At 50.3% G+C, this 24,656-nt stretch overlaps 8 protein-coding genes across 8 annotated transcripts; 5 read left to right on the top strand and 3 right to left on the bottom strand.

Annotated features, from left to right (window-relative positions):
• Window positions 1-805: 805 nt before the first annotated feature.
• N7484_009192 (Gfo/Idh/MocA family protein) lies at window positions 806-1,906 on the top strand (the record flags this gene model as incomplete). The annotated part of the gene is made up of 1 exon (XM_057119579.1): window positions 806-1,906. One exon carries the CDS (start codon window positions 806-808, stop codon window positions 1,904-1,906), a length of 1,101 nt encoding a protein of 366 aa, XP_056969134.1.
• A 409-nt stretch (window positions 1,907-2,315) lies between these two features.
• On the bottom strand, window positions 2,316-4,009 carry N7484_009191 (sugar porter family MFS transporter; the record flags this gene model as incomplete). The annotated part of the gene is made up of 2 exons (XM_057119578.1): window positions 2,316-3,014; window positions 3,071-4,009. The coding sequence occupies 2 exons, from the start codon at window positions 4,007-4,009 to the stop codon at window positions 2,316-2,318; spliced, it is 1,638 nt and encodes a 545-aa protein (XP_056969133.1).
• Window positions 4,010-5,797: 1,788 nt separating this feature from the next.
• On the top strand, window positions 5,798-6,856 carry N7484_009190 (shikimate dehydrogenase family protein; the record flags this gene model as incomplete). Its single annotated transcript, XM_057119577.1, has 1 exon — window positions 5,798-6,856. One exon carries the CDS (start codon window positions 5,798-5,800, stop codon window positions 6,854-6,856), a length of 1,059 nt encoding a protein of 352 aa, XP_056969132.1.
• A 229-nt stretch (window positions 6,857-7,085) lies between these two features.
• On the bottom strand, window positions 7,086-8,400 carry N7484_009189 (inositol monophosphatase family protein; the record flags this gene model as incomplete). Its single annotated transcript, XM_057119576.1, has 6 exons — window positions 7,086-7,194; window positions 7,249-7,380; window positions 7,441-7,879; window positions 7,939-8,027; window positions 8,096-8,147; window positions 8,214-8,400. 6 exons carry the CDS (start codon window positions 8,398-8,400, stop codon window positions 7,086-7,088), a joined length of 1,008 nt encoding a protein of 335 aa, XP_056969131.1.
• A 2,267-nt stretch (window positions 8,401-10,667) lies between these two features.
• Window positions 10,668-11,126, top strand: N7484_009188 (type II 3-dehydroquinate dehydratase; the record flags this gene model as incomplete). The annotated part of the gene is made up of 1 exon (XM_057119575.1): window positions 10,668-11,126. The coding sequence occupies one exon, from the start codon at window positions 10,668-10,670 to the stop codon at window positions 11,124-11,126; it is 459 nt and encodes a 152-aa protein (XP_056969130.1).
• A 462-nt stretch (window positions 11,127-11,588) lies between these two features.
• N7484_009187 (putative C6 transcription factor QutA) lies at window positions 11,589-14,427 on the bottom strand (the record flags this gene model as incomplete). Its single annotated transcript, XM_057119574.1, has 2 exons — window positions 11,589-11,784; window positions 11,837-14,427. 2 exons carry the CDS (start codon window positions 14,425-14,427, stop codon window positions 11,589-11,591), a joined length of 2,787 nt encoding a protein of 928 aa, XP_056969129.1.
• An 884-nt stretch (window positions 14,428-15,311) lies between these two features.
• Window positions 15,312-18,073, top strand: N7484_009186 (putative quinate pathway repressor protein QutR; the record flags this gene model as incomplete). Its single annotated transcript, XM_057119573.1, has 2 exons — window positions 15,312-17,765; window positions 17,819-18,073. The coding sequence occupies 2 exons, from the start codon at window positions 15,312-15,314 to the stop codon at window positions 18,071-18,073; spliced, it is 2,709 nt and encodes a 902-aa protein (XP_056969128.1).
• A 2,620-nt stretch (window positions 18,074-20,693) lies between these two features.
• Window positions 20,694-24,129, top strand: N7484_009185 (uncharacterized protein; the record flags this gene model as incomplete). Its single annotated transcript, XM_057119572.1, has 5 exons — window positions 20,694-20,783; window positions 20,854-20,884; window positions 20,937-21,455; window positions 21,513-23,573; window positions 23,627-24,129. 5 exons carry the CDS (start codon window positions 20,694-20,696, stop codon window positions 24,127-24,129), a joined length of 3,204 nt encoding a protein of 1,067 aa, XP_056969127.1.
• Between the last annotated feature and the right edge of the window lie 527 nt (window positions 24,130-24,656).

The following is a 24,656-nucleotide window of genomic DNA, read 5'->3' as shown; positions in this document are numbered from 1 at the left end:
CAAATTAATAAGCCAAACACGATGATAGACAAAATAAAGATGTGATAGGCTATCTAGGAATTTCAAGGTGGGTAGCTGAGAATCACTGAACAGGGACAGAAGCTCTGTTCTCCATATCCCAATTTGAAAAGAAAAGATGCTCTTGTCAGCTGCAGCGGCATAATTGCCGTTAGAAGAATGGCGTATTACAGTTTTTTCTATTTTCAAAAACAATACAAGGCACAGTCATGGAATGCATTTTGTTGTTATCTAAAAGTATAGCGCTATAGGCCATTCCATCATTTGGAGGGCTTCAAGCTAGATCGAACAGTGCGCATATTTCAAATATTACAGCCAGTGGGTGTTCTAAATACCTACAGATATTCCGTTAGTTGCTCACGCGTCTACTACTGTTCGAATTCTCCATAGCCAAAACCCCAACCTGGAAAGTCAACTGGTCTATAAATCTCACGACCATGAGACTTGGGGTCACCTGATCGGCTAAGGTCGTTCCTATCGGACTGACTTTATCCGCTCTCCTCTTGGCAACCGCCCAATCTGGAAAGGGTCTTTGCCTAAACTATTTCCCCGGACCCACTACAACATCATATCCAAGGTCCCAGTACATGATGTCCAGTTCTCCTCCATTGAGATTGTCGGGTCACCGCCAATTGTGGTCCCGGTGAGAATGGTTCCCGAAACCCGACGGACCAAGCATGTCAGGCAATAAGTCATAGCCGACAGCAGCCCCAAGTATAAAAGCCAACCGTGAATGTCATGACTACCGCAACTCTCTCTAACTTAACTCCTCGACCCCCACCCCATAATGTCTGTCAAAGTTGCCATCATCGGCGCAGGCCTAATTGGCCCCCGCCATGCCCAATCTGTCCTCTCAAATCCATCCACAGAGCTAGTCGGGCTGGTAGACCCCGCTCCAACAGGCGCAGCCACCGCCGCCGAATTAAAGACAAGCTACTTCCCTTCCGTATCAGCCCTTCTATCCTCCCCAGACAAACCAGACGCAGCAATTGTTTGCACGCCAAATCACACCCATGTTCCCGTCGCAAAGGAACTCCTAGGAGGCGGCGTTCACGTCCTCCTCGAGAAACCATTCAGTGAAACCCTAGAAACAGGCCGCAGTCTACTGGAATACGCAAACGCGCCTGAGCGCGCCCATCTCAAACTTCTAGTCGGCCATCACCGCCGTTTCAACCCCTATGTACGCGCGACTAAATCCGTTCTCGACTCCGGCTCCCTAGGACGTCCAATCGCAATCAACGGCCTCTGGACCATCTGCAAACCAGCAGCATACTTCGCACCACCAGGTGACTGGCGCGCATCCCGTGCCCGAGGTGGCGGCGTGATTCCCATTAACCTCGTCCACGATATCGATTTAATGCACCATTTCTTCGGCCCCATCGTCCGCGTACAAGCCGAGAAGACTCTCCCACAACGCCCAAGTCCACCCCACGACGCAGATGAAGGCGGCGCATTAACACTGCGCTTTGCATCGGGTGTTGTTGGTACATTCATCGTCTGCGATGCTACGCCTTCCCCGCATAACTTTGAGACTGGCACCGGGGAGAACCCGCTTATTCCCCGTTCGCCTACGGGTGAAGGTGCAGACTTTTATCGTATCTTTGGCTCCGATGCGTCGCTTAGTGTGCCGGATTTGACCCGGTGGAGTTATGATGGGCGACCTGAGAAGAGTTGGTCTCAGACTCTGAATGTTGAGAAAATTCCGCTGCCGGATGAGTCCGCGCCTTTTGATTTGCAGCTTGAGCATTTTGTGGATGTTATTAGGGAAAAGGCGGTGCCTAGTTGTTCTGGGGAGGAGGGGTTGAGGGCTTTGGTTGTTTGTGAAGCTGTTCAGAAGGCCATGGAAACTGGTCAGCCTGTTGAGATTGCGGTTGATTTGTTGACATGATCTATATATAAATTAACGCGTTGCGTGAAATGTACTTGTGGAAATTATTTGTACTATTATATCGTCTATAGGAAAGGAGGCCGATTGTGAAAAACATTCGTTACATGAACCTTGAAACTTGTATTCTATCAAAGGTTTCAATCGAGTATGGAATTGGAATTTGGAGTGTGGAGTGTGGATATTTGCATCGCAAATTTTTTCAAAAGTTTCTGTTTTTTATGGTGATTTATGAAGTGAAGAAGATAATTGTGGCAAAACATTGTCATTATTTAATTCTATTGGTATCAAACCAGGGCAAGACTCTCTGAGTCATCACCATATATTCATCACAAATATAGACATCAATCGCAAGATAACATATCAACAGGAAAAAAAAAACCTTATTAAGTACCCATTATAGTCATTTCCATTAGGCGTACTTGGAGGTTTCGACGGCGGTGTCCTCGACCTGCTCGGCACCAACCTTGCTGGCAGCAAGACCAGACTCTTCGATCTCGTGACGGAAGTTCTCCTCGTCCTCGCGCAGCTTGTTGATGATCTGAGAGTGCGCATTTCGGATCGGCTTGATCGCGAAGAGCTGATCCATACTCTCGAGGGGAACACCCTTTGTCTCCGGGATGAGGAAATACACGAACACAATGGAGCAGAGCATGAGCGACGCGAAGAAGAAGTAGACGCCGTAATCCATCTTGGCGAACATCTGGGGGGTGAAGCGGGAGATGAGGAAGTTCCAGAGCCAGTTGGACGCGGCGGCACAGGCCTGGGCAAGGGAACGCATGTTGGGGTCGAACATTTCAGAGTTGAGGACCCAGGGGGTACCGTTCCAGGTTGGGGTGTAGAAGACGGTCCAGAGGTAGAAGAAGAACATCGCTGCGATACCGCCGCCGTCCATGTGATCCTTGGGGTTGTCAGCTGGGGCGGCGATCTTGATGTAGGCACCGACGATCCAGAGGCAGACGGAACCGCCCAAGGCGCCGATGAGCAACAGGTTGCGACGACCGACACGATCAATTAGGTATAGAAGCCAGACAAAGGTGACGACAGTTTTGACAACACCGAAGATACCGGTGGTGAGCATGCTAGTGTTGGCACCATTGACACCAATACTCTGTAAAAAGTGGTCAGCGAATATGTCATTCGTTAGGGGTTGTGATAATAGCTTACCTTAAAGACGGTCGGGGAGTAGTAGTTGATGGCGTTAATACCGGAACCATTCTGCCAGAAGAACAGCATGCTTCCCAGGAACAGGCGGTACATGACTTTGTTGTTGGAGTAGGCAGCCTTGAATGGCTTCCAGAAACCAAGGCCAATAGACGAGCGCTGCTCTTCCAAGGCCTGGTCAATGGCACCAATCTCTTCAATAATGTAGATATCGTTCTCTGGTAGCTGGCGAACCCAGCACAAGTTCTTGATGGCCTGCTCACGGCGACCTTTAGAGAATAGCCAACGAGGCGATTCGCGAATGAAGGATCCACCGATAAGCAAAAGGCCTGCAGGAATAAGCTGGACGGCGAAGGGAATAAGCCACTGCTTGTGGCTAGGGGCCATAGTTGAGTCGACACCATAGTTGATCCAGAAACCAACCAGGCCGCCAACCTGCCAGCCAAGCTCATACACACCGACGAGTCTACCACGGATAGCCGGGGGAGCCAATTCAGAAATGTAAATAGGGGTGATATTGGATCCAGCACCAACACCCAGACCAGCCAGGACACGACCAGCGTAGATCAAGCCCAAGCCACGGTCGCCATTGGCACCCAGCATGAGACCAGCGCCGAGAATGAAGACCAAAGCAGAAATCAGGAGAGCGATCTTGCGACCCCAGAAGTGGCCAAGGGGATAACCAAAGAATGCACCGAAAAAGGCACCGGCTTGGTAAAGGGAGACAATGTTGGCGCTGAGCAAATTCTGTGCCGGTTTGGACATGGTGTCGAACTTGAACTCATCCTTGAATGAATCCAGGGCCAATGTAGTACCGATGAAGGCACTATCATAACCGATCATGCAAGAGGTGCATGACGCCACAGCCGCCAGAAGGTATACCTTCCAGTTGTACACGGCCTTAGGGGTCGGTCGGTCCTCGACCAACGCGAGGATACCCATGATGTGTAGAAATGAAAAGATCAGATAATAAGGAGGATTGAAAAAATAGACGAGGTCAAGCGCTCGACCTGTGTTACCAATGCAAGTTGCAGAGGAACAGTCAGATCACTCGCGAAGAGTTACCACACTTGTGGTGAAAGGGGGAAGGGAGCAAAGGGTGGTGGTGTTGGGAAAGAAAACTTGGGTGGAATGGAAAATGAAGATATCTCTCCACGATCGGGGGGCAAGACGGGGAATAAATAGTCTCCCCAGATGGAGACGGTAAAGTGTTTTTGTGGGGGAAAATCGATAAAATCCGGGGATAGAGCTCTAGAGGCGAGAAAACGTGGAGGCGGAGAAGTGTATAGCGCAAATTACCTTTTCTTCGCCCTTGGGAAGTGTGCGCCAACGCCAAGTCGGCAAAACGATGAGAGACGAAATGAGAGGGCCGAGCGAGCGAAAGAACAAGGATTAGACTCTCGGTCATCTTGGCCAGAGAGTTTTGAGCTTTTTAGCCTGGTTAAGGCTTGGGGGGCGTTTTTTAGCGATGGCGGATTGGACAAATATCGAGTGAACAAGCGTTGGTTGGTGGAACTCTAAGAATGTGGGGATTCCAAGCCGCGCAGAAGTGGGGAAGGGTTCTTGGCCCGGGGGACAATCACGCGGCTAGGTCGCGATCGTTCTCTCGCGACCTGGGGTACGTCTGGGGAGACAAAGCAGATTCAATTGTCCTTGATAGGCTGTGCAGATGGGGAAACAGACAATTGTGATTGGTTTAGCTCAATTGACCCACGCATTGGCTATAACAGGATCAACCAATGGTGGTTGAAGATGTTGTGGTGGCGGGGAAAAGCGATCCCCCGGCTGTCTCTGGCCTGTGGACTCAAACTTGCGGCAACCCCGTGATCACACTACAGCGTAAAGTGTGTGTACTCTATATTCTTCATCATTGTACGCCGCTCAAGCAGCCAAAAAGAAACTTCTTATGATAATAAGGTTCTTGCACTTGTAATTTGTACCAAACTCCAAAAAATCACGTCGTGTTTAACTTTTCTCATTGTGTGTACATTCTATACTCCGCTGCAGTACAAATCCTCATGAGGATATACTTAGATGTCTGTCACCAGCCTAGGTCATATGAACATGATCAAATCAATGTCAAGTCTAGCCTCAAGTACATGCCCTGCTGAGTCCTAAATTTAGTTGCTCAGCCACATGAAATTTTTAGCGCAATCAACTAGCCACGGGGGAGCCACTTTAAACAGTATTTTCGGGCCGTATGCACAAAATACTTCTCAGAATTATCCATGAGCCGGCCATGATAACATCGATTGTCTGATTGGCTCGGGCAAACTCTGCGCAAAGGCCAAGTATGTACATCACAGTGCATTTCCCCGTGGGGTGAAAAATGTAGTTGTCGGAAAAGCGTTCACCCCTCCGTCAGATAGAATATCAGAATAGCAATCTCAGAGGCCGAATGAATTCTAAAGCAACACAAAACCAGGAAATAACTCAGCAGAGGCAAAATTGAGTTTCATCAGATCAATATAATCATCATTGATTATTGGGGTGTGGAAATGTGGAAGTTTGCAAAAGAAGTATAACGGCGAAAAGTGTTTCTCCGCCTTGAGGCGGGACGTTGGGACCGGCTTTACTTTTACTCGAGATTAAAAACCTGATGATAGCTTCAATACATAGCCGCTCGGCCCGATTATAATCAAGCCCCTCATTATTTCTTTCAATTTTATATATTCTCTTCCCCTCCATTCCACTTTTCCTATACCCAACACAAAAATAAAAATTCACACAATGGCCGCACCCGCAGTCTCCGTCACCCAGACTCAGCCAGAGGAGCCCATGACCATCCCCGACAACCGGGATGGTGTGGCCTACCTGTACGGCCACCCGCTGCTGAACTCCCTGTCGCCTCCTCTGCACCAGACTGTCTACAATGCGCTCGGCCTCAACTGGACTCAGATCCCTCTGTCCAGCGTGTACGGCACATCCGCTTCCTACCCTCCCCCATACACCAAGTCCCCCTCCATCGAGACTTTCCTGGCCTCAATCCGCTCCAACCCCAAGTTTGTTGGATCCTCCGTGACAATGCCTCACAAGGTCGCCATTATGCCTCACCTGGATGATTTGACTGAGCACGCCCGGCAGGCCGGTGCCTGCAACACCATCTTCCTGCGCGACGACCCCACTACCGGCAAGCGCCAGTACATCGGCACCAACACTGACTGTGACGGCATTCGCGAGGCCCTCACCCAGAACGCTCCTAACCCCGAGCGCTTCCGCGGCCGGCCCGCGCTCATCATCGGTGGTGGTGGTACCGCCCGCACCGCTATCTACGTTATGCGCCGCTGGCTCGGCTCCAGCAAGATCTACGTCGTCAACCGTGACGCCGCTGAGGTCGCTGCTATCATGGAGGAGGACCGCCAGCGCAACCCTGACCCTAACGCTCAGGCTCCTCTGATTCACGTTACTGATCCCGAGGAGGCTGCTCGCCTTGAGGCTCCCGCCGCTATCGTCTCCGGCATTCCCAACTACCCTCCCAAGACCCCCGAGGAGCTGAACGCTCGCGCTGTTATCCAGGCTTTCCTCGGTGACGAGTCTTCTGCCGATAAGCAGGAGGGTGTCATCCTTGAGATGTGCTACCACCCCATTCCCTGGACTGATATTGCCAAGCTTGCATCCGCTGGTGGCTGGAAGGTCATCCTCGGCTCTGAGGCGCTGATCTGGCAGGGTCTGGAGCAGGCTCACCTCTGGACTGGCAAGGACATTATCAACACTCCCGGTCTTGTTCAGAAGGTCAAGGACACTGTTTCTGAGATCCTGGCTGAAAGACTTGCCAAGTCTAACCTATGATTTATTTAAACCCTTTCTTTTGGGATTATTCTCCATGTCATGTTACGATTGTATAGACACCTCAAAATTCTTGCATATATTAGATAGTTGATGCCAGTTGTGAAATACATTACATACTATGAATTCACGGATACAGGTCTTCCAAACTCGTAAATATCTCATTATAGCATATACCGAAAATCTGTACAATCCGATAATCTAAGATCTAATACAGTGATCTATGAATCCCTTACGCGCCGGGGCGAGTGTAGGACAGGTGGCGTACCCGCCGCCAGACTTCGCGCACCGTGCGCTCCTGCGTTTCCCGGCCAGTCTCAGTCTCAGAAGGTCCAGCAGGTCTAGAACCAGTCAATTAGCGTTCATTCTTAACACTCAATCTCACCCCAACTCACCTGATGGCCAGATACAGTCGACTACCAAGTCGCATATCCTCAATAGGCGCAGTGTCCGGATTCTCAGGCGGATTGGCCGTAGTAACAAGTCCACCAGCCTCAAGAAGAATAGCAATTCCAGCAGCGACATCCCTAAATATCAGTCAGTACAACAAGTACAACCATCAGTACCGGGAGGCAATATAAACTCACCACTCCCAACAACCACCTTCCCACCAAATATCGAAAGAACCCATGGCAGTATACGCCAAGTCCAGCGTCGCACTGCCCAGACTCCGCATACCATGCACCATACCACCCTTACCCCCTCGCGAACCCAGCTCCGCCGCCATATTGACAAAACTCTCAATTTTACGATGCATATTTCCATCCGGTATATCACGTCGGTCCTTTCCCCATTCGCAGGAGAAGACACATTGTGAGGGCGCATTCGCGGGCATGGGTGGGATGGATGGCTTGCGGATGAGTGGGAGCTGACGTTTCTCGTTTAGCCAGGCTCCTCGGCCGGTGCAGGATGAGAAGAGCTGGTCTTGGAACGGGGCATAGATGACGCCGATGACGGGTTTATGGTTCACAATAAAGCCGATTGAGACGCAGAACATGGGGAAGATGTGGGTGTAGTTGACGGTTCCTGGAGGTCATAATGGTGTTAAAAGATTTGATACATACATGGGAGGGAGAGGTCGTTACCATCTAGGGGATCAATGCACCATGTTGGTTGCTCATCGATTAGGTAGTCGCGAGACTCGCCTTTGGCATAGGTTTCTTCACCGAGGAATCTATAGGCTTTGTTAGCTTTGTTTGTCAAGGTGGTCGGTCGCCACTGATTTGATCTGGGGAAACGAACTTGTGTGTGGGGTATTTGGTCTGGAGCGCATTGCGGATAAATACTTCCACATCTACAGGATTATCAGCTTTCGCTCTCTTCATGCATTCGAATCCTCTGGGGTTCTTCTTTGGCTTACCCTCATCTGTCTGCGTTACAATATCGACCGAGCTATCCTTCTCCTCGAATTTCTGGGAGTTTCCTTCACCACCAGAGATGCGGAGTTCTACACGCTCCATTAGCAGGTCACCAGCCTTGCGGCCAAGGTCCACGGCAAAAGCATATATCTCGTCGAGCTCATCCTGGGTGAGGTTGGGGACGGCCATAGCGGGAGCGGGGTCGTTCGAATATGAGGCAACTTTCAAGTTCCGGGTTTGGAGAACGGGTACAGGTTTTGGTTGAAGGGGTTAGTGAAGGATTACGGAGGCAATGATGGGGTAGATGCAAGGAGAGATTGTCAGTTAGCCGGGTTCCCCATTGACTCACTTCTCCCGGTGAAAAATGGTCGAATTCACCGCCGCTAGCCGGTATTTGCCTTATCGGATTTCCCCACTTTGCGGTGGAGCCAGATTGTGATGATGCATTGCTCATGTTTTTGGTTGCAACCGATCTCTATTTGATAAGAATTGCATTCTCAGGGATAATTTGGAGCCCCTATCTAAACACTGCTTGGAAGTATTGTCTGTAGGTTGTATAACATGGCTGAATTGTGGAAGATGTGTGGGTGGGGAGCTGTGAGGGTAATTGGCAGTCTCCGGGTATTACGCTCCAGGTTGTACGTTGCAGGTATTTCATGTGCTGCATGCTTTCCATAATAGCTTAACCTAAACTTTAAAAACGTTTACTTCAACCTCCTTGTTATCAATTGCTATTTCTGTATGGGAGATACCAGAGAGCATCTGGTTTTCATCGCAAGCTTCCCATTGAAATCCGTTGACTCCACTCACGGCTATTTACCTAATGGGTAAGTGGGGAGTGCACATGTACTGTCACATGACTATCTGGGCAAGCACTCCGTGATGGACTATCGCATTCGCCTTCGTCTACTTGTCAATTCAAATTGACCCAATAAGAAGCTTCTGCGTGCCTAGTATTTAAGTAGTCATGCTTCGATTAAATATCTGTTGCCCTTGGGAATGAATGCTAGCTATAGCGTACTAGATGCACCAAAACATATATTTTCGCGCTAGCCGCATCATCAAACCTATACATAGCATCCACTGCTGAGATATTAGGACATGATTATACAGTCTTGAATATTGGAAGTACTCAGTCGCTTCTAAAGTTCCACTATTGTCAAAGTGCGAGCTTGGGGGCCCCTTTATTCAAACTTGTATATATTCAATTTATGCAAATTAACGCAAAAGTACATGATATACACAGAATTGACCAGGTGCCAGTAGGCAATGAGATGATTTCGAAGCAATGTATGAAGGCCGCGCAAGAAAATTTTATACTCATGTCTTCTTCAAGCGCTCTAAGGCTTCAAAACTTGCTCTTCCAGCCCCTAAAGCATTTGAAGTCTGGCTGAGCCATCATCAGAAGTTCCAAATTTCTGTTAGTTCTTGAAAGTCGCTCTCCTTATGGGACCAGCTGGCTTGCCCACGTGATATGTAATTTCTAATAAGAAAAGTTAGTTCATTCATGTTAAAGATAGTGGCTTCCTGCTCAGGTGTACCAGGACCTGATCAAAGCGCGGGCAGAGTTCATGCTTGCAAACCTCGGAAACCTGAGCTGATGTGAAGAGAAGGTACATATACTACACATTCTGACAGGTGTCTTCCAAGATTATAGCGACAAAGGTGGATATACGATATAAAATCACCAGAAGTAAAGCCAGTCCTCCCCTCACCAGGGACTTGCGAATATGTAATGATGAGGAATCCCAAGAAGCTTCTAGTCAAGTAGCATGAGGAGATCTATAGATGGCGATGCAATTAACATCAGTAATCTTCGCGAGATCACAAGTGTCTTCCAGCCTAAGTCGGATAACCCTTAGGCTCAGACCGGGCCGGGGCTCATCGATGAAATCCCCATTCATCCGTCGGTCAAGCTCTATCCGGCCCACCGCAACAACATTATCCGCTCCCACAATCGATTGACTTCGACTACTGAATGAGACATGCTTTCGCTAAAATTTTGATTGCTCTTAATGATCTATGACATAATGAATTCCAGCCAACACCCCATTTTCAGTTCAGTAGAATAGTCCCCGATACCCCCATGTCCATATCTAGAAGCAGCGAAGGTTACCCGCGGACATCAAAACCCTTTACAGGGTCACAAGCTACGAGCTTACTCCAACCCCACAATCCCACAATGATCTAATTTCAATCCGAACGAATACCTGACTAACAGAATGGAAATATTACCAGCTCATACACCAGCAAGAAAACTGACCCCAACCCACTTGACCCAAGAAACCCCCACACGGCAAAGCGCTCAGCCGAACCGAGGGGCAATGCGGAGAGAAAGTTCAGAGCAAATCACGGCATCACTATGTAGCATTATATTTCAAGCCCACAACTTCCAACGGCGAACAATAATTCTCAGATAAACATTCCAAAACACATCCTCAATTCCAACCGCCAAAATGGTCAAGTCAATCCTCCTCATCAACGGTCCCAACCTCAACCTCCTGGGAACCCGCGAACCCCACATCTACGGCTCAACCACCCTCCCCGACGTCGAAGCCAGCGCAAAGGCCCAAGCCACCGAGCTCGGCTGCACACTGGAGACCTTCCAGAGCAACCACGAAGGCGCAATTGTCGACCGCATCCAGGCTGCTCGTGGCAACGTTGATGGTATTATTATCAACCCAGGCGCGTACACTCACACTTCCGTCGCTATCCGGGACGCGCTGCTTGGTGTTGCTATTCCCTTTATTGAGCTCCATGTGAGCAACGTGCATGCTAGGGAGCCGTTCAGACATCACTCTTACTTCAGTGATAAGGCTGCTGCTATTATTGTTGGGCTGGGTGTTTATGGATATAAGGTTGCTGTTGAGCATATTGCGGTGAACTTTAAGGAGTTGGAGAAGGCTAGCCTGTAAGGGCTCTTCTTTGAAATTGCGACGGACAAAACAAAAGCTGGTTTCATGTGTCAAGCGAGATGGAGACCTTCTTTGTACGATGTGTATGTAAATAAAGTTGTACATAGGGCAATGGGCTTTGGAATACTTTGACAATTTTTTTGTCGGCTATGTGGTACTAGGTACTAGATACTAAGTCCTAGAAATTTGTGGTCCTCTGACCCAAATTTGTGAAGGCCCAATTAATAGCCTCGCTAGATCCGATGTAAGACGGTATCCATTTCAGGAGACTTCATAGGTCTTTCTTGCCCATGGTGGCAAGAACAGGTATCTCTCCTTATCCAAGGTTTCCAGTCACACGTATGGGTATCAATGCACATCAGTGCTGCGCGTATGAAAGAAAAGATTGTCGAGCATCCGGCTGGAAGCAAAGTCGCCATCAGCCGGGTGGGTGCCGACCAGCGGCTACAAGAAGAACCATGATTATCGTTTCGGCGTTCCGGACATGCTAAGTGACTGCGATTCCCTTCGAACCCCGGAGGAAGATCCATTGCTTGGTATTTGTTGCGTCTGGGCCAGCAGAAAAGGCTCAATTTGACTCGAAAATGAGTACATCTCCGGCACTCCCGAATCAGCGACGAAGCCCAAGTTTTGCATGAATTCAGGTTGATTGTCGGGTCTGGAAATCGGGTTAGAATACAACACATGATAACGGAAAGATGTAAGCTTACTTTTCAGCACCGTCCAGCGACGCCAGCTCGTCGAATAGTGCGTCAAGATCTGGAGCAATTCGCTGCTGTCGGCGTGGTGGGCCGTAGCCGTCCATGTCGACGAAAGGACTGAGACCGAGAGATGGATCTTGATATGGTGCATGGTACTGTGTGCCTGGCGGGAATTGAGGGGCAAGGTCGGGGAGCATTGCTGGGCCAGGATGGGATTTTGAAGGGGCAGAGGCAGACTGGCGAAGACCACTACCTAGCCCTCCATCTAATTGGCCTGGTGGCGCCGAGACCTCCGAGGCGCCGCCAATGGTGGTCAAAGATGGGGTGGGTGTTGATAGCAATGGTGCTCCATCGTCCATGTTTTGAGCAGTCCTGAGCCATGGAGTAGAGATGAAAGGGTCGGGTGTCGATGTAGGATGCGCGGAGCTAGGAGCATGTGCCTCCGTAGATCCGGTGAGATGACGGGGAGTGCTCGAAGGCGGGAGACTGTGAGGATGGCGCAATGAAGGGTCTTCAGCTGCATCGGGTTGCTGCGACATCGCAGGTGATGCCATCGTCCCCTGGCTTATCTGAGCAGTCGTCTGGCCCGTGTGTGGCCGGTCTGATACAGACCAGAGCTGCACAAGATGCGATGAATAGGATTGGATCTTATTTCGCAGACTAAGCTCGACGTCGGATACGACGTCGCGCGAGCAGGTGCGAGGAAGACAGTATTTCAATATCATGCCAAAAATGGGCGTGGTCGCCGAAAGGCTATATGTCTCCAAGTAAGCCTGAAGGCAATTTAACAACCGACTGGAGCTATCGATTGCTCGTGCCTTATGTGGCATTTCAGGGATATTCTGATCACTCTCCCGTGTAGCGATCTGCAAGCTCAAGGATGAGGTGATGCTTTGATATGTCATCTCGAGTGAGAATATATGCGGCGATGCCACCTTGACTGGCCGACTTTGTAAGTCTACTCTGTAGCTTTTTGGTAGAGCGGCTGCCCAACGATGCAAAGTGAGTTCGAGGGACTCCAGTTGTGATCGGGAAATAGTCGGATCTTGCTTATAGCAACAAAGATCATTCAGAATGGAGACCAGAGATACAAGACGATTGAAGGTACTCAATGCATGAAGCGGCCCCCGTTGCATTGAGGCTCGAGATGCCTGTGTCGGTCTTAAACCAGTCATATCCTCCCAAGGATGCCATTCTTCTAGTCCATCTTCATTGATGGACCCCACTCGAGCTAGGTCGTCCTTTCGCAACGATGGACATTGCGAGGTTTGTTCCGCAATGAGCGTCTCTAGCACAAAGCAACCTAAAAAGACGTGCTTCGCTCGCCCTAATTGTTTTCCTTGTTCAGGGGACCTTGAGGACACTGAATGGAATGAGGGCTGGTCCAGACCCAGTGTCTGAGCAATTCTGACCGAGTGACCCACCAACATCCAAGCTGATGTCCATTCCTGCTGACCGAACTTGATGAGAGATAGGATAAGCAAGGCTTGAACATGTCCTACTTCAAATGGGCCAGTCTCCGCGGGGATCAGGTCCCGGGCGGTGTTGTAGAGTTGTGACGGGTTCACCCGAACAGAGAGGGGATCAGACTCCCGAGCAGTAATGGATGCATCTTGAAGAGAGGCGAGGGTAAGAACGGCCCAAAGGGCGGCATGATCGCCGGACCCAGGTGCTGTACGCGTCATGAACACGTCGCCTTCGGTATATTGAAATGCTGTTCGGAGAATGTCGTGCTTTTCCAGAATGGGGAGCCAACATTGTGTGTATGAGAAATAGATGTCAAGGAGAGGCCAGGCATTGTACGGAAGTTGGAGTGGGGAGTTGGTTGAGATCGCTCTGGGGTCGTCATGGTTAAGGGAGATGGCGAGGGTGGGTGAATGAAATCCATCCGCGGTTGTTGTCTGGGCACCCGAGTCTCGGGTGCGGTATGCAAGAGGTCGGGGTGCAGAGCTGACCATAGAAGTGCGCGAGGGAGATACCCCAGGGAGAGGTGTCTCGCGAGCTTCTAGTCCTTCTGGAATTTGCCATTCCTGAGCGTCAGAGGAGGCAAGGATCCCATCGACATCCAACGGGGTATCTCCTTCACCGTACGCCTGTAAACTGCGATCCCTCTCCTCTTCAGGCTGTTCCAAGACGACCAGCATTCGTTCAATATCCCTCAAGACTGTACTGTTCTTGAAGGATGACAGCAGGGTATCCGACCCTTCCGCTTCCTTGCCCATCGTGGCAAGGTGACTGGGTAAATTGACGGATCTCATCAAGGCTCGCATGACATCTTCACTGCCTTGAATCTTCTGGAAGACCAGCCCCCAGAGCAGCTCGAGCGAACGGATGTAGCCGGTAGGCAGACCTCGCTTCTTTGGATTGGCCTTGTAGGTGCATGGCCGGCATAGTTGTGCACATGTTGAACACACAGGTTGAACTCCATCGCATTTGTCCTTCTTAGATCTGCAGCTGTCGCAAGCACGCGACACGCGCTGCCGCTTCGGCTGGGATGATAGGTCGTCCGGGCCGTTCATTTTGCCATCGTCTTCAGGGTCGGTCCAGCGACGTTTGGATTTTCCGCTCGCGCCGGTGGCTTGGCGAGGGTCAGAGCTCATTATGATTGAAGCGTTGATCCACTAGGCGATTTCGGGCGCATTTTCGAGCGTACGCAGCACGAGGGGGTTGTTGAACCTTTTGCCGACAGGCTTGCGCAGGGAAGCGGGCAAGCTATGTCCATTCACAACGGCCCCCACTGACCTCGGATGGACCGTGCGAGTGTAGAAATCGGTGGGAAATTGGAGGCCTGGGGTAACTCGGTGTGCCGGAAGAATGTAAAAGGGAAAAAGAGGACCGCACAGGAACCGGTCCAACCGAGGTGACTCGCTCAATGGCAGGATTCTCTCGTTCCGGGGAAGGAACACGGACTTGCCAGCGGTGAACCAGTCGCGGGTGGGCAAAATGTCAGAATGGGGCAAGGGCCCAGTGTAGTACCTAATAGAAACTGTTTTATCAAAACCACGTTCAATTGAACTTGGTTGATTATGATTATTATAGTTTGATCCTAAATCCTTCACAGATACCGAAAACTTCTTATCCCCAAAGCCTTTTATTTTTCTTTCCCCGTGATTAGACTTTTTTTCCCCTTCAAAAAATCTCGGGAATTAATGCTTGCAAATCCGGGCAGCTGCAGGCCAAGGTGCGTACCCCACGGGGCGGGGAAAACCCGTATCCCGTCAGTATCGGCGGCAGAGTACTTTGCCCGGTGACGCCAGTTCCCCGTAAATTTGGTAATTACGATGAAAACTGACCGAAGCCTAAAACAGAAAGAAAACCTCACCCCCGCAAAATCCCACACGTTTACCTAACGCTAGTGGTCCATCTAGTTTCCAGATTTCCCCGAGATTCTGCAGCTGTACTTTTTACTCTCCCTTCCCGCAGTTCTTTCCTGTTACCTCCTTCAGGTGATGGGCTCGCCTCATATTATTGCATAACGTCCAATATGTCCATACTCGTGCGCCCGCCCAAGCGCAAGTTGCACGAGGTCGACGACGGACCTCGGAAACTCAGCACCGTGTCATGGTCTCCCGCAACTCGTTCCAACTCACAGTCCAGTTCGAGGCGACCTAGTGAAGCGCTGGACTCCCAAAGCGAAACTCATCAACATGCCACTTCCCTCCGGGAGTTGCACTCCAACCGCGCGTCCCCGGTCCTCTTCGATAAAGGAAACCTGCAGACCCCACGCATTTTCAGCCCTACCGCGTCCATCGTTCTCATTGGGATTCGAGGCACAGGCAAGTCCAGTCTAGCTGTAATTTTAGCCGCAGCATCAGGCCGACGCCTCATCGATTCCGACCGGTACTTCCAACAGGTGTCCGGCTGCTCCCGCGCCGCTTTCAAGAAGGATAAAGACCACGCCGAGTACCGACTACAAGAGGCCCGCGTCTTTGAAAATATGCTGGCGGACAACCAAGAAGGATGTGTGATCGCGTGCGGAGCTGGATCAATGGAGCGCAGCGGGCAAAGATTGCTACGGGAATATGCCCAGACACATCCGGTCATCCATGTCAGCCGCGATCCGGAAAGTATCCAGTCATATCTCAAAGCATGGCATACACAAAAGGTCCGACACTTTTTGGAACTGTCGGGGCCGATCTATCGCGGGTGCTCGAATCTGGAATTCTTCAACCTGTCGGAGTCGGGCAGCAGTGAACATATCACCAAGGACGGCAACAATCTGTCTCCGGGGCCCAAAATGGACCAGAGAACACATACACCCACTCCATTCTTGACACTGAAACGAGTGCAGCGGGACTTCCTTCGTTTCATAGCCTTCGTGACGGGTGATGTCACCGAAATGAATCGGCAGCATTCGTCGTTTCCATTGTCTCTTTTACCCGTACCCTCGCGGTCCTATACAACTTCGGTGTCAGTTCCATTCTCTGCCTTGCGCGACAATAGCCTGGATATTGAAGAGATTGAGTTTGGCGTTGATGCATTCGAACTAGCAATTGATGTCACCGCCCCTTCAGATCAGATGGGTTTAGATTCGAACCTGGCGGACAGCATCAGTCAAGTTATTTCGACAATTCGCCGAAACATCATAGTGCCAATCATTTACCATGTTGAGAGTTATACCTCTCCGAAAGGCCATATCTCACCGCCACAAAATGCTCGGTCCACCGATGAAGCATATGCGAGCCTGGTTCGGCATGGTCTGCGACTTGCACCGACGTTCCTGACAGTTGATCTGTCTCGTGATGACAGCCTGTTCAGCGAAGTTGTTAATGCGCGGGGTCGTACTAGTATCATTGGTCATTTTGAGACTTTCCGTCCTCTGCCCGGGGGATGGGACGGCGATGAATACATGCAGATCTACGAGCGGGCTAAGAGACTTGGATGTGATATGGTACGACTTTGTCAACCAGCGGAGACATCGGAAGACAATGCGGCGGTTGAAAGATTTCGACACCGTATTCAAAGCCTCCCAGGCGCTATGCCGGTTATTGCCTACAATACCGGCCCTCTAGGACGCATGTCGCGCTGCTTCAACCCTATCTTGAGTCCAGTCACCCACCCATCCCTAATCCGCGATAATCCTTCCCACGTACGATCAAATATCACTGCCCGCGAAGCCCAACAAGCGCTTTTTAGCTCTTTTGCACTAGATCCCATGCAGTTCTTCGTCTTTGGAGCCAATGTGACGTACAGTATGTCACCAGCGATGCACAACACTTCCTTCAAATTATGTGGGATGCCTCACCAATACACAATCTTTCAATCGCCCACCATTCGAGGTCTGAATGAGCTCGTCGAAAATCAATTCTTTGGTGGATCGAGTGTGAGTCTTCCCTACAAAACAGAAGTTATTCCCCTCCTTCACTCCATGTCACCCCATGCGCGGGCTATTGGGGCTGTGAATACCCTAATTCCCATTCGGAATGATGACGATTCCGATCCTCGCCTCTCCCAAGAATCCTCAATCTACTTGCAAAAGAGTCGCGCCGGTCCGATCAAGGGCTTACATGGCGACAACACCGACTGGATCGGTATTTGCAACTGTATTCGTCGAGGTCTTTCACCTGCCAATGCTGTCCGACCTACGACAACTGGTCTTGTCATTGGATCTGGTGGTATGGCACGTGCTGCTGTATACTCGATGATTCACCTTGGTGTGCAGCACATCTTTGTTTACAACCGCACCCCTGCCAATGCAGAGAAGCTGGCCCACCATTACAACCGACAAGAGCTTTTCTCCACGGAACAAGCTGGGGGTGATGGACGTCCTCGTGTCAGCACCCTTACCTCAATCAACGAGCCATGGCCAGCAGATTACAAACAACCAACAATCATTGTATCGGGTATTCCAGCCCATAGTCTCGGTGGCCAGCCAGCACCGAACTTCCATGTCCCCACCCAGTGGCTTGAAAGCCCTACGGGTGGTGTCGTTGTTGACGTAAGTCGGATGATCTCTCGTGTCTGTTTATGTCATACTTATTCCGTTTCTAGCTGGCTTACAAACCCCTCAACACTCCCTTGATGAAACAAATACGCGCCTTGTCGCACCGAGGCTGGGTAGCCTTGGATGGACTTGATGTCCTCCCCGAGCAAGGTTTTGCCCAATTCGAGCTGTTCACCGGCCGTCGTGCACCACGCCGACTGATGCGGACGATCGTTCTACGGGAATATGTGGATGAAGAGGGTCATGATGACCCACGCGCGATCCACGACCGACTCCAGAACCTAGACGGTCAGCCATCCTGAATATTTTCACTATCAGGATCAGGCCGCATCTAAGGTTGACGTTATTGTAACTCATCTTTAATCTAAGTGCGGCTGTGGATCCCCAGGGATCGACAGCCAAGCCGATCGCGGGTCTGATGTAAAGCAACTCCAGCCCCCTCGACCCCGCAGATACAATCCACCCCGCCGGTGGATGGAGATCAGAGCCATGACTTCAGAGCGGATGGCCCGTGGGCCTTTTCCAACTCCGATTATGATTATTGTTTAGCAAGTTCAAACCTTGATCGCCTCGCTGGGCGGGGCGTCATGATCCCTCTAATGGATGATGGGCCCGATTGGGGGCTGATTTTGATGAAGAGGCTAAGAGCCCTTACGAATGGAAAATGTATATAGATATGAACTAACGCCAGATATCCAAAATCGGAATTATTGGAACATGCTCATATCTCTGTTACACTCCGTAGCAAGGGCCCTTGATACCTACCGCTCTGGGTAATATTTTTGGCCCAGAAATAGATGTCTTTTGCCACTGACTGGTCTTTGGCCCTCAAGCCCGTCAGACGATGGGGCTATGCAGGGCTGCTGCTACAAAGCAACTCAAGTCTCTGCTAAGCTAGATCTTTCACATTTTTGACTTCCTAGAATCATGCCCTCGTTTACTTCCTTCACTAGCTTGTCGGATTATGTCGATGAACACGGGATATAGCTACATCGATTGGCCAGGCTTCCTCCTGCAAGGGCCTAGGATGATCCGACGCGCTGAAACACTGATACTAAACAGTGTAACAGATTCAATGCAGCGATCTAAGAAAAAATCTATTTATGTGCCAATAGTCTATGCTTGAAGCTGGGAACATTTAGCGCGCGATGATCTTGCATCATATTTCCGATCTCGAACGCTATACAAAACCCTGAATCCTTGCTAAAAACAGGGAGGGATCTGGAACTAAATTCATCGATTTTTTGCTTTTTCTAAATTCAGATATCTGAAACAGTATGATCTGACGGTGTACCTGCCACGTGATCTCTCAGGGCTGCTGAAACAACGGCCTGCGCCTGGATCAAGAGGATTCTCGCCCTCCCCCGTCAGGGGCGAAGAGGGGCGAAATGGCTATTGCTGTTTAGTTCCATATCACGGACTAGGGCACGATTCTGACGTCGTCCTGCATGAAGACAACCTAAAAAGACAAATTTGCCAGGTCAGACTTTTTTTCAATGAGGGCGAAAACAATGAATGATCCTAGAGAGGAAAGTAGTTGTGCCCCCTGTCGGTACCTGATGCACTTTACTCCGTTAGCATGGTTGCCCCAGTTGTGCCGGGAACTTAAGGGTAATTAGCAGGGGAAAAGGTCCGCGCAGTTTGAGACAGACGACCCGTTCCATGGAACACATAGACCTCTAGTCCACCCTAACTTGGGTGGATCCGGAGGTGATGCCCTTCGAGCAGAAGGATTTGATACCAATTTAGGTTCTTTTTTTCAACCGGAGTTGGTCTGTGTCTCATATGTCTTGTTCCTGCTCCGGCTCCTATTTTTTGCTATGCTTTTTCTCTCATGCTCATTGTGCATGATAGTGTGGCTTCGGAGTCCATAGGATTAAACATGAAGTGGAAATGAAATATGGCCCAGGGGTTGCGGTGATCTGATTGGACCGTGCATCCTCATGGACAACAATGTGGCCCGCACGTTCTGGCTCCGCGTCGTCAGTTGCAAAAGAATCCACGTATGTTGTATCCGTATAGGTTTTTTCTATTTTAATTTAGAACTGCCAAATGTGTAAATTAAAAGGGATTTTCGTAGGGGATCAATCGAAGAGAAGGAAGAAAGACTTTGTTCCAGACTTTACTTCTGAATTCTGCCATTTCCATCCACTCACTAAACTCAAACCCACTCTTATCCTTCTCCTTCTTTCCTCTCCTGCCCCCTCCCCTTAGTCAATTAAACGTCCCTCGAGTTTTTCATTCGTTGTCTTCATGTTGGATACCTTTCTTTTGACGCCTGGTCATCGTCGTTTCTGCAGTTGATTCCGAACGACATTGCATCGCGATCCCAGCGCCCGCGAGGGGCAAATCAATCCACTCCAATTTAATCAACCCTCGTCTGCAGCGCTTATCACAACACCCGCGCTTTCTTCTACCTGAAACACCAGCAATACGAACTGCAACCAGTAGTGTGCATCTAGGTACGTGCCTTTCCAATTTGATGTCCCCCCTAATTTGTGCGGGGAGATTGCCTTGTGGCATGCCCATTTCGAACCCGACTCCGTCGTGCACCCTATTTGCTTCGAGTTCAGCTGGGAGCGATCATTTTCCGGACCCCAAAGGGGGGGCGGTTGTCTCACGCTTAAACCTGACGATGGGTCCTCTTTTTGGCTAACGCCTTAGCAGTCTGCTTCAGCCACTAGTCTCGCTCTCTTTCAGCCCCCCTTGTCGCATTCTTCCCCCTCCGATCCCGCGCTCTCCATCATTGTATCTCGCCCATCGCAGACTCTCGATACCGTGAAATATTGGAAGCGCTGGCACTGGCTGCTTGCGCATGCGTGTGTCACTTGCCCCTCGTTGCTGAGTACCGGTGCTCGGTTTCATACCCGACTTTGAAACAAACGGTTAGCGTGGGTGCCCTAAGAAACCAAAGAGTTTACGATGGAGTCCACGATGGAATCCCCGTCGATACAACCAGAGTCGCCGATGGACCAGGAGGACATCCCCTTCCCTTGTATGGGTTGTGGAGAGGTATGCATATTGCGGAATTCGCCCTTACTAGTCTCGTCAGCTAACGTTGCTTTTTTTCCCCGGAATCTAGATCCTAGAGGAAGGCAAAGCTTTTGAACTTTGTATGTTGTCACAAACTGCCTTCTGCTGGCGTCTTTGCTAACCTTTTTGAAGCTGGACAACGATGGCATATAGATTGTTTCCGATGCAGCACTTGCAACACCCTTCTCGACTCGGATGCCCACCTTCTCCTACTTGGCGATGGCTCGTTAATTTGCAGCGGCTGTACCTACAGCTGCAACTCATGTGGGAACAAAATAGAAGACTTGGCCATTCTAACCGGTGATCAAGCGTTTTGTGCTCAGTGTTTCCGATGCCGTAACTGCAAAAGAAAGATTGAAAACCTACGCTACGCCCGAACCTCCCAAGGAATCTTTTGCATGGACTGTCATGAGTCTTTGATGCAGCGCAGGCGGAAGAAAAAAGCTACAGCGGCCAATAAAAGGCCAGGGGGACCGGGGGTCAAGCTGGACAAGTCGTTGCCTTCGCTGCCACCCAACTTTGAGGACACTCGGTCCCTTGAAGAAACACCCAGCGAGGGATATGTGGAGGCTGCAACTGATATGATGCCCGGCAAGGACGCGGATGGAGCTCAATCTGAAGCCTCTCTTTCCCGCCCCACTACTGCCCAAGGTAAGCACAGATTTGCTGTTCCACCTGGAGGCCGGTTACTAATAAGATTCATAACAGACAACTTGATTCTCCCTTCTAGCACCTACCGAAGCAGTCGTCTATTGAGTTCACAGCGTGATAATGATACAGCAGATGCCGGTGGGGAATTGCTCATTCCCCTCGCATTCGACCCATCCGAGAGCCAGCGGTCTTCGCGGAGACAATCACAGGCTATACAGGAGCTGCCTCGCGATTACTTCAACCAAATTCGATCTGGCGATTCTTCGGTTAGGGCTTCCCGTGACGGCTTCGAACCTCCCTCCCACACTTCCACGGACAACCCATCTGCTCACATCGCGTATCAAGAGAAGGGTTGGGAGCGCGCAGAAGTTGAGTCCGCTCGACGTGATTTGGATGGTGTCAATGGCACAGGAGCTAAACCACCTACGGGTGTTGATTATAACAGGCTTGGGAAGACTGAGTCTGCTCGCAGCTCGAGGTCGGATTTACCGTTGGCATTAAGAGAGACCAGTGCTTTCTCGGGTGCGACAAGTCCCGTGAGCACTCGTTCAAAGGACGATGCCTGCCGGCATACCCCTCTGGACAGTATTGCCCCGGCGCGTCCCTCTGGCGAACTGCGCAGACTCCACGAACATGTTTCAGGAGACTCTTCCCGGTCTCAACCCTCCTCTAGCCAATTGGCTCACTTGCCAAAGCGGGGCGATTCTCTTGAAAGCAAGGCTTATCAAATACCACGGAAGGATATGGGAGCTTCTCCCAGTTCCTCTACTTACGGGTCGCCCAAACTGCCTGAGATTGGTGCAGAGCAAACGAAGCAGAACATCACTTCAGGCAATACGTCACTCTCTGACACCCGGCGGCCCTTGGACAGTGCTGGATCGCCGTCCCTTCCCCAGTATACTAGTAATAGTGATTTCTCTCAGGATGAGGACCTGGCACGCTTCATTGGTGGTGACATGAGCGACTCTTTATTGCGCTTCCGCACTACCTCAAATGCCTCTAACCGTCATAATCGGAGTATGAGTGACAAGAGCGTGCGGACCAGCAAGGATATCAAAAGTTCTCGGTCCCCTCCCAACGGAGGCGATATTGGGAGTCCCTCTGCTGGCACTACGCAGTCTGAAGAATTGGCCTGGCTGCGGGGTGAATTGCGGAAGGAGCGTCAGCGTATTGCTGAGATGGAGAGCGCGCTTCGTGCCACCGCAGACGTGAAGCAAGTCAACACTGAGCTCTCGGAGAAACGGTCAACCATGGTCGTCCTAGATGCGCAACGAGAGATTGTCCTGCGTGAGCTTACTGTACTCACTGATCATATCGAGTCGGAAAAGCGCGGGGGCTCCGATGCACCATTGGACCTTGGGAAGCTTTCGAACCACGTTCTGCGGGAGCTTGCGGAGTCAATCCATAAACTGAAGGCTTCCTATACCCCACAGATCGAGGAGCTCATTCAAAAGCGCAACGATCTGAATGAGGAACTCGTTGAGATCAACCGCAACAAGGAAAAGGCCTTCCAGGAATTCGAACAGCTGTCTTCCAAGAATGCTCAATTGGCGGAGCTCAACAATCAATTGGTTCACCAGATTCAGGAGCTGTACAAAACCAACAATGATCACCGTGGTCCGAATGGCCTGGGTATCTCGCACAACAAGGACAGGTCTATTACCTCTCTTGAGGGGATGAAGCCTGGAAGTACTCATGAGATTGCCACATCGATCTCGACTGCTCACATGCACGAGGACGGTGAGCCCGCTACTGCCACCGTCGTGCCCGGGCCACAGGTTGTCAGTATTCGCAAGGGTCAGCCCCGTAAATTCAACTGGAAGAAGGGTGGCCAGAATGTGGCGAAGGGCGTCAAGGGTCTCAAGGGTGCCTTCATGGGTAATGATGAACCTGGCGGCCTACCTCGTTCCCAAACACAGGATCCCAGTCGTCAGGGCTTTGGCTTCTTTGGAAACCAGAGGAGACCAGGAGGTAAAATGTCGCAGGCCGACAGTGTACCGGCTCTCTCTGAAGCTGTCGGTAGCCTCTTCGGTGTGGATTTGGAGGCTCGCATGGAACACGAGAAGAGTATCATTCCTGCCATCGTGACTCGATGCATTCAAGAAGTTGAATTGCGAGGTTCGTCTAACGCTTCTTCTCATTCGTTGCAATTATTTCTAACTCGATTTCAGGTATGGATATGGAAGGTATCTACCGCAAGTCTGGTGCTGCGTCGGCTATCCAAGGTATTCGCGAAGGCTTTGAACGCAGTCCATTTGATTACGATATCTCGGACCCTGATCTCGATATCCACGCTGTCACCTCCGCCCTGAAGCAGTATTTCCGAAAATTGCCTAACCCTCTGATCACATATGAAGTCTACGAGCTAATCATTGAATCCGGAGAGATCACTGATGCACCTACCCGGGTTGATGTCTTGGTGAAGGGTCTGCGAGAGCTTCCCCGTGCCCACCGTGACGTCCTCGAATTTCTTATGTTCCACTTGCAGCGCGTCGTTGAGCGCCAGGAGGAGAACTTGATGACGTGCCAAAACATCGCCGTCGTGTTTGCTCCGACTATCATGAGGCCCGAGAGCCTAGCTCGAGAGATGACCGATGTGCAGAAAAAGAATGACGTTCTCAAATTCATGCTTGAGAACCTTAATGACATATTCATGGGCATGTCCAGTGGCTAGTTGGAGCCACCCATACCACCCTCACCATCTTTATTTTTACTTCTGTCTTTTGCGTTTCTTTGCACATCCCCCGTCAGGTTATTGAGATCTGTGACGAGTCTTGTATGGATGTCTTTCTGTTGGCGCTTCTCCTTTCACAGATACCAACGTCTTTCTTTGGTCATTTATTCTGTTTTTGTTTCCTCATGCAGCTTCCCCATCTCTACACTCTGTTCACGATCAGCGCTGCACGCTCGATACAGATACCCTGGTTTGCCCCCTTGTTATTTTTTACATATTCCGCAGGTTCGAAGCTAGTCATTCCCTAGGGTCCTCGCGGTCTCAGATAAAAGCGCCTCGTGACCATTGGGGAAAATTAAAAATTAAACCTTTGGGTGGTTATCATCCTTGTGATTTATCTAATGATGTTTCCCTTTTTGTCTTTGACGTACTTAATTCGTGTTGAGCGAGCATTGGATCATGTCTAGCGTTATGCATATCCATCGCTGGCCGAATACACAGGGCATTGTGTAGAGTGTGGATTCTTT

Source organism: Penicillium longicatenatum (genome assembly GCF_028827895.1).
Source record: "Penicillium longicatenatum strain IBT 33135 chromosome Unknown contig_6_segment0_segment0, whole genome shotgun sequence".
Lineage (NCBI taxonomy): Eukaryota > Fungi > Ascomycota > Eurotiomycetes > Eurotiales > Aspergillaceae > Penicillium > Penicillium longicatenatum.
This window is presented reverse-complemented; position numbering and strand designations above follow the sequence as displayed.